This window comes from Theropithecus gelada, chromosome 8 (assembly GCF_003255815.1).
Source record: "Theropithecus gelada isolate Dixy chromosome 8, Tgel_1.0, whole genome shotgun sequence".
NCBI lineage: Eukaryota > Metazoa > Chordata > Mammalia > Primates > Cercopithecidae > Theropithecus > Theropithecus gelada.
The window spans coordinates 147125789-147134557 of record NC_037676.1 but is presented as its reverse complement, the minus strand read 5'-3'; the positions used below and the strand labels follow the sequence as shown (position 1 = coordinate 147134557).

The 8769-nt window shown below is 46.4% G+C and overlaps 1 protein-coding gene across 6 annotated transcripts in view; it reads left to right on the top strand.

Moving 5' to 3' along the window:
- ZNF250 (zinc finger protein 250) overlaps nucleotides 1-8415 on the top strand; it is a 22901-nt gene extending 14486 nt beyond the window's left edge. For all 6 annotated transcript variants that reach the window (XM_025393173.1, XM_025393172.1, XM_025393177.1 and 3 more), the window contains exons 5-6: nucleotides 2102-2161; nucleotides 6472-8415. In XM_025393173.1, the coding sequence (XP_025248958.1) occupies nucleotides 2102-2161; nucleotides 6472-7793 (1382 nt within the window). In that variant the 3' untranslated portion in view covers nucleotides 7794-8415. The remainder of the gene's footprint in view (nucleotides 1-2101; nucleotides 2162-6471) is intronic.
- The last annotated feature ends 354 nt before the right edge of the window (nucleotides 8416-8769 follow it).

Below are 8769 nucleotides of genomic sequence, written 5' to 3'. Positions count from 1 at the left end.
TTTTTTTTTTTTTGAGACGGAGTCTTGCTCTGTCGCCCAGGCTGGAGTGCAGTGGCGCGATCTCTGCTCACTACACGCTCCGCCACCTCCCGGGTTTATGCCATTCTCCTGCCTCAGCTTCCCAAGAAGCTGGGACTACAGGCGCCTGCCACCACGCCCAGCTAATTTTTTGTGTGTGTGCATTTTTAGTAGAGACGAGGTTTCACCATATTTGCCAGGATGGTCTCAATCTCCTGACCTCGTGATCCGCCCGCCTCAGCCTCCCAAAGTGCTGGGATTACAGGCGTGAGCCACCGCGCCCGGCCAATTTTTTGTATTTTTAGTAGAGACGAGGTTTCACCGTGTTAGCTAGGATGGTCTTGATCTCCTGACCTCGTGATCCACCCATCTCGGCCTCCCAAAGTGCTAGGATTACAGGTGTGAGCCAACGTGCCTGGTCAGTTCAAGCAATTCTTTTGCCTCAGCTTCTTGAATAGCTGGTATTACAGGTCCACGCCACCATGCCCAGCTAATTTTTATAGTTTTAGTAGAGACAGGATTTCACCATGTTGGCCAGGCTAGTCTCGAACTCCTGACCTCAGGTGATCCACCTGCCTCAGCCTCCCAAAGTGCTGGTATTATAGGCATGAGCCACTGCACCTGGCCAAAAATATTTTATTTATATTTGTCAGCAACCAGCAAAGGTGTAATATTTTAAAAGATAACATTTATAATAGCATCAGGAATATAAAGTATCCAAGAATTAATCTAACAAAAGGTGTACAAGACCTTTAGATGGAAAAAATTATAAAAGGAAAGATGGTGCATAGATCCAACCCTAAAGTTCGTGTTTGTGGTTGCTTAAGGCAAAGAACCTCTGACTTCAGTAAGGTGATGTCTGAGTCTTAAGGCAAAGAACCTCTGACTTCAGTAAGGTGATGTCTGAGTCTTAGGAAAACCTCCGTCAGCCTGTCCTGCCATAGTGTGCCCCACGCAGGGTGAGCAGGGACAGTTTGGGCAACACCTCCACTGGCTGATCAGCTTCGGCGTTTCAGATGTGGTGGTTTTCCCCTTGAAAGCTCCTCCTTATTTCTGAAGTAGCTTTATGTGGATAGGGCAGCAGGTGTTACAGTCTACCTCTTCCTGGCCTGCAAAATCAGATCATCCTCAGAGGAACAAGGTACATGCCAGCCCTAGAGGAATTTAATTTTCCAAGTGACTGTAAACAAGAAGACACATCATCATATCTTGGAAATCTTGCATAGAACTTCTGCTTGCTGACTGCACCTGTAGGAGGCAAGAAAACACAGGAGGGCGTTTTGCCGCCGCTGCCAAACCAGTCCTGGGCGCTCTTGTGTCCAGCTATGTACTCACCTGATGGAGAGCTTAAACTCCCTTTGAGTGCCCTTTGAATTTGATACCACAGAGACTGAAATTCTCTGGGAGCATGGCTGGTTGGAGATGAGAAGTTTTTTCACAGAAGCACCTGGTCACCTCACCTCTGGCACAGGCCACAGAGGACAGTGGGACTGAGTGAGTTTTAGATTACTGATGTGCATAGAAGCAGAAGCCACCTGCCACAACCTGGATTACTGCCGCTGGCATCAGAGCAGGTGAGGAGTAGAATATGCCTTTGTCTTCTCCTGGCAGTTCCTCAGGATGGATAAGTGTGTGCACCTGCCCAGCCCTGCCTCTGCTGTTTATAACTCAGTAAATTACACGTTGTAATAGCAATGAAAGGATTTTCCACTCTTTTTTGTTTTTGTTTTTTGGGAGATGGAGTCTTGCTCTGTCCCCCAGGCTGGAGTGCAGTGGTGCAATCTCAGCTCACTGCAACCTCTTTGCCTCCAGGGTTTTCTCCCGCCTCAGCTTCCCTAGTAGCTGGGACTACAGGCATGCACCACCACGTCCCATATCCAGCTAATTTTTGTATTTTTTAGTAGAGATGGGATTTCACTATATGTTGGCCAGGCTGGTCTCGAACTTCTGACCTCAAGTGATCCACTCGCCTCGGCCTCCCAGAGTGCTGGGATTACAGATGTGAGCCACCGTGCCTGGCCAGGATTTTCCACTCTTGAAGGGAGTATTTTGTTGTCACTTCAACTTGCTGTTTTTTTTCCAGACAACCTCAAATGTGACCACACTACAGCCTGTACACAAGACAGTTTATCTTGTCCATGGGGTAAGTGTACACCTGATCTTTTTAATTCAGTACAATCTCTGAAGGTGTTAATGCTCATGTTCTACAAGAATGTAGAGGCTACTCAGGGTGCTATGAAGCGTGTTAAACAACTCACACAATTGCTACAAAACACCAGGGAGGGGCTTTTTGTGTTTTTTAATATTTAAAACATTTTTCCTTTTCTTGTGAGCCATAGTAGGCCTAGAGAGATTACTGGGTTTTTATAATTAAAAATTTATATCCGTGAAATCACTTTTTTTTCTTTTTTTGTCATGCTTAAAACATACTTCTCTACTTTATACTTAAAAAAGCAAGTGACTCTTGGCTGAAGTCCAGCTTCTGCATAGTATGGATGCAAGGTGCAGGCAAGTTTGACCTTCACAGCAACTTGAGTCTGTCTCACAGACAGTCATATGATGCTTTCGTGCCATGGACGATTGAGCGAGTAATCTCTTATACAGTTAGTTTAGTGTGTGTGTGTGTGTGTGTGTGTGTGTGTGTGTGTGTGTGTGTTTCAGGCTGGAGTGCACTGTAGAGACAGGGTCTTGCTATGTTGCCCAAGCTGGTCTCAAACTCCTGGGCTCAAGCAATCCTCCTGCTTCAGCCTCCCAACATGCTGGGATTACAGGCATGAGCCACTGTGCCTGGCCTATGTTTCATTATTAAAGACATCTTGCCCATCTTGTCATCAGGTAAGAAGCCACCCATTCAGGAACCTTTTTTTTTTTTTTTAGACAGGCTGTCACTCTGTTGCCCAGGCTGGAGTGCAGTGGCATAATCATGACTCACCACAGTTTCAACCTCCTGGGCTCAAGCATTCCTCCCACTTCAGCTTCCCGAGAATAGCTATAACCGCAGGTGTAGACCAACATACCCAGCTAATTTTTGTAGAGACGGGGTTTCACCATGTTGCACAAGCTGGTCTTGAACTTCTGGCCTCAAGTGATCCTCCCGCCTTGCCCTCCCAAGTGCTGGGATTACAGACATGAGCCACCACACCTGGTGAAACTTCAGACAATAGAAATAATACTTTTCAGTGTAAATGAGTAACTATTTCTTTAGCCTATAGGCTTTTATTCTGTGAAGATGAGGTTTATACATTAAAGAAAGAAAGAACTAAAACTTCTATCAGTTTAAAAAACAGGTAGCCAGCCTAGGCAAGATACTGAGACCCCACACTACAAAATAAAATTTAAAAATTAGCCAGACATGGTGGTGCATTCCTGTAATCCCAGCCACATGGAGGCTGAGACGGGAGGATGGCTTGAGTCCAGGAGGTGGAGGTTGCAGTGAGCCATGATCACACCACTGCACTCCAGCCTGGGTGACAGAGTGAGACTCTGTCTCAAAAAAACCCACACAGAGTAACTTTCTAAAATGAGATATGTTAAAAATTGTATTAAACTGGGCTGGGGGCGGTGGCTCACGCCTGTAATCCCAGCACTTTGAGAGGCCAAGGCGGATGGATCACCTGAGGTCAGGAGTTCGAAACCAGGCTGGCCAACATGGTGAAACCCCATCTCTACTAAAAATACAAAAAATTATCTGGGCGTAGTGGTGCATGCCTGTAATCCCAGCTCCTCGGGGGGCTGAGGCAGGAGAATCGCTTGAACCTGGGAGGCAGAGGTTGCAGTGAGCTGAGATCACACCATTGCACTCCAGCCTGGGCAATAAGAATGAAACTCCGTCTCAAAAAAATTAAACTGAAGATAGTGAATTTAAGTTTTTTAATTAAAAAAACTTAAATTCTCACTGTTTCAATTTGTCAATACACTTAATAAATAAATTCCTCTAAATAGAATAAAAAGACACAAATACTCAAAAAGAAAAGGAGGCACAAGTTTCTGCGTAGATTAGGAAAACCAAAGGGCCAATAAACAAGAAAACTGCTCAGCCTCATTATTCATCAGTAAAGTGGAAATCAGAACCACTGACACGATGTTACACCTTCAGAATGGAAAAAATAGAAAGATCTGACAATATCACATGTGGGTGAGGATGTAGGGCAGCTAATGGGGATGTAAATTCACATAGTCACTTTGGAAAAGTTTGGCATTATCCAATGAAATTGAAAATACCACATTCTGAGAGAATGGAGGTAAACTGAAGGAAAAGAAAACAAAAAAACCCTGAAATTGAAAACATGAATTCCTCTGTTTACCACTTCCCACTCTTGCATATGTATACAGCAAGGGCATTTGTGTGTAAGCACCAGGAAACATAGGAGAACCTTCACAGAAGCATGCTTCATGATTTAAAAAAAATTAAAAAATAATTCAGGACTGGGTGCCGTGGCTCATGCCTGTAATCCCAGCACTTTGGGAGGCCAAGGCGGCTGCATCACAAGGTCAGGAGTTTGAGACCATCCTGGCCAACATGGTGAAACCCCGTCTCTACTAAAGATACAAAAAAATTAGCTGGCCATGGTGACATGTGCCTGTAATCCCAGCCACCAGGGAGGCTGAGGCAGGAGAATCACTTCAACCCGGGAGGCAGAGGTTGCAGTGAGCTGAGATCATGCCATTGCACTCCAGCCTGGGTGACAGGGTGAGACTCTGTCTCAAAAAAAAAAAAATTATGGGCCGGGCGCGGTGGCTCAAGCCTGTAATCCCAGCACTTTGGGAGGCCGAGACGGGCGGATCACGAGGTCAGGAGATCAAGACCATCCTGGCGAACACGGTGAAACCCCGTCTCTACTAAAAAATACAAAAAACTAGCCGGGCGAGATGGCGGGCGCCTGTAGTCCCAGCTACTCGGGAGGCTGAGGCAGGAGAATGGCGTGAACCCGGGAGGCGGAGCTTGCAGTGAGCTGAGATCTGGCCACTGCACTCCAGCCTGGGCGGCAGAGCGAGACTCCGTCTCAAAAAAAAAAAAAAAAATTATGTTCATAAACAGAATAGACATAAACTATGGTATTTTAACGTAATGGAAAATACTGCAGTGAAAATGATTGAATAACTGCTGTACAACAACATGATATATCTCAAAAACATAATGCTGACGGGAAAACAAGTTCCAGAAGACTGTGCTCCATGAAATTATAGAAAGCTCAGAAACATGCATAACTAAATAAAATAAAATAATGTTTAGAGCCAGGCACAATGGCTCAAGCCTGTAATCCCAGCACTTTGGGAGGCAAAAGCAGGAGGATCATTTGAGCCCCTCCAGGAGCTTGAGGCTGCAGTGAGCTCTGATAGTAGCCACTGCACTACAGCTTGGGTGACAGAGCGAGACTCCTCTAAAAAAAAAAAATCACTGTTGTCCTCAGCACCTCTTACCTCCCACCCACTCACACACAGTCAGCCTGCAGAGCACTCAACCTGCTCCCCAAAGGGTCTCCACTCCAGCCTTTCCCGCCATCTGTGCTGCTGCTCCTGAAGGTCTCATCTGTGGCCTAAACTTGGCAGCAGATTCCCATTATGTCCCTCTGCACCTTCAGTCTTGTCCTTCCCTCCCCTCCTCCTACCACTGCATTCTGCACATGAAATTATCTTCCACATGGCAGGCCCGGTGGTTCACACCTGTAATCCCAGTACTTTGGGAGACCGAGGTGGGTGAATCACTTGAGGTCAAGAGTTCAAGACCAGTCTGGCCGACACGGCAAAACCCTATCTCTACTAAAAATACAAAAATTAGCCAGGCATGGTGGCGTGCGTCTGTAATCCCAGTTACTCAGAAGGCTCAGACACGAGAATTGCTTGAACCCGAGAGGTGGGGGTTGCAGTGAGCCGAGATGGCACCACCGCACTCCAGCCTGGATAACAGAGCAAGGCTCCGTCCCAAAAAAAAAAAAAAAAAAAGAGGAATTATTTTCCACAAAGAGGTAACAGCATCACCACCCCTACCTCATGTACAATGTCTATTGGTCTCCAGATGGCACCCCCCAACTTGCTCACAATAGCTCACACCTCACGCCTGCCCAAGTGCTGCTGTCTGCCCCACAGGGCACCCACGTTATGTGGGCCTGCATTTCAGCTCTGTCCACATGAGGACCCCTGGGAGGGCAGGGCTCAGGCACCACTGGGCTGTTGCCCTGCTGTTCTGTGGACTCCACACAGGGGTATGACCTCAAACTGGAGTTTACACCTTTCTCTTAAACCTCACTATTAGCCTTGGCACATTCCTGTTTGGAAACATTATCTTCAGATTTCTTGTTTGACACAGTTATGGTGGTTCTGTTCCTCTCTAGCTCACACAGACATGTGCATTGAGGGATTTTGCACCTTCATCAGCAAGGCCAGCTTCAGTGTTGCACTAGCTCTTCAGTTTTGAGTAGCGTTAACATTTTCATTTTGGATTTGTTCTTTCAGAATGTGAAACCAAGGGAGAGAATCAAAATACAGACTTGAGTCCGAAGCCATTAATTTCAGAGGAAACAGTGATTCTGGGGAAAACACCCTTGGGGAGGATTGATCAAGAAAATAATGAAACAAAGCGAAGCTTCTTTCTGAGTCCAAACTCTGTTGACCACCGTGAAGTTCAGGGCTTAAGCCAAAGCGTGCCACTCACTCCACACCAGGCAGTTCCTAGTGGAGAGAGGCCCTACATGTGTGTTGAGTGTGGGAAGTGCTTTGGCCGGAGTTCTCACCTCCTTCAGCATCAACGTATCCACACTGGAGAGAAGCCCTATGTGTGCAATGTGTGTGGGAAGGCCTTCAGCCAGAGCTCAGTCCTTAGTAAACACAGGAGAATTCACACAGGTGAGAAGCCCTATGAGTGTAATGAGTGTGGAAAAGCCTTTAGAGTGAGCTCAGATCTTGCTCAGCATCACAAGATACATACGGGAGAGAAGCCTCACGAATGTCTTGAGTGTCGGAAAGCCTTCACTCAGCTCTCACATCTCATTCAGCACCAGCGGATCCATACGGGAGAAAGGCCGTACGTGTGTCCATTGTGTGGGAAAGCCTTCAACCATAGCACTGTCCTGCGGAGCCACCAGAGGGTACACACTGGGGAGAAGCCTCACAGGTGCAATGAGTGTGGGAAAACCTTCAGTGTGAAGAGGACACTGCTGCAGCACCAAAGGATCCACACCGGGGAGAAGCCCTACACGTGCAGCGAGTGTGGGAAGGCCTTCAGCGACCGCTCAGTCCTCATTCAGCACCACAACGTGCACACCGGGGAGAAGCCCTATGAGTGCAGTGAGTGTGGGAAGACCTTCAGCCACCGGTCCACCCTGATGAATCACGAGCGGATCCACACTGAGGAAAAGCCCTATGCATGCTACGAATGCGGGAAGGCCTTCGTTCAGCACTCACACCTGATCCAGCACCAGAGAGTCCACACTGGGGAGAAACCCTATGTGTGTGGTGAATGTGGGCACGCCTTCAGTGCACGCCGGTCTCTGATCCAGCATGAGAGAATCCACACGGGTGAAAAGCCCTTCCAGTGCACAGAATGTGGCAAAGCCTTCAGCCTAAAAGCAACTCTGATTGTGCACCTGAGGACCCACACGGGCGAGAAGCCCTATGAGTGCAATAGCTGTGGGAAGGCCTTCAGCCAGTACTCAGTGCTCATCCAGCACCAGCGAATCCACACAGGCGAGAAGCCCTACGAGTGCGGGGAGTGTGGGCGTGCCTTCAACCAGCACGGCCACCTAATCCAGCACCAGAAAGTGCACAGAAAGTTGTGACCCATGGCTGACACAAGAATCCATTCTCACAGAAACGGCACGTGGAACCACAAGCAGCCTTCAGCCCAAGAGAAGTTTCTGTTAACTCTATAGGAAGCCTTTCTTTGGTGATTCAGTGTCACAAAATAACTCAAAAAAGAAGCACTTAGCATGCTGTTCCTGTGGAAAAACTTCAGAGACTGCCTGTTTTATTTTCCTCAACATCTTGAAGTTATATTGGAGAGTAATCATAAAATTGTAGTGAATTTTGGTAAAAACAGCCATAATTTTTTCTTTGACATTAGTTTATTTGAACTAAGGGAATTTAAGGCATAAGAACTATTATCCCAATAAAATCTTACATTCCAAATAAAGTTCTTTTTCTAAGAACATTACATGCCCTTCCTAAATGTCAATTAACCATACTAATTATTGCACTTAAAATTTGAAAGTTGGACTATTTTCAGTATTCTCTTAAAACACTAGTGTTATATGGATAAAGTGATATAAAAAGGTATTTTCATCAAGTATCATGTGAAATGGATGGAAAGCCTAAGTGTGTGGAAACACCTGTTTTGTATGAAATAAGGAAAAAGTCTAAAGATATATTAATGAGAAATTACATAAATTTAGAAAACTTTTTTTTTTTTTTTTTTTTTTTTGGAGACAGTCTTGCTCTGTTGCCCAGGCTGGAGTGCAGTGGCATGATCTTGGCTCACTGCAGTCTCTGCGCCCCCAGATTCAAGCTTTTCTTGTGCCTCAGCCTCCCAAGTAACTAGGATTATAAGTATGCCCCACCATGCCTGGCTGATTTTTGTATTTTTAGTAGATACGAGTTTCACCATGTTGGCCAGGCTGGTCTCGAACTCCTGGCCTCAACTGATCCGCCCACCTTGGCCTCCGAAAGTGTTGGGATTACAGGCATGAGGCACCATGCCTGGCCTAGAAAACCCTTTATCTGGAGCTTTAACTTTATTCAAGATCAGAAAGGATATGC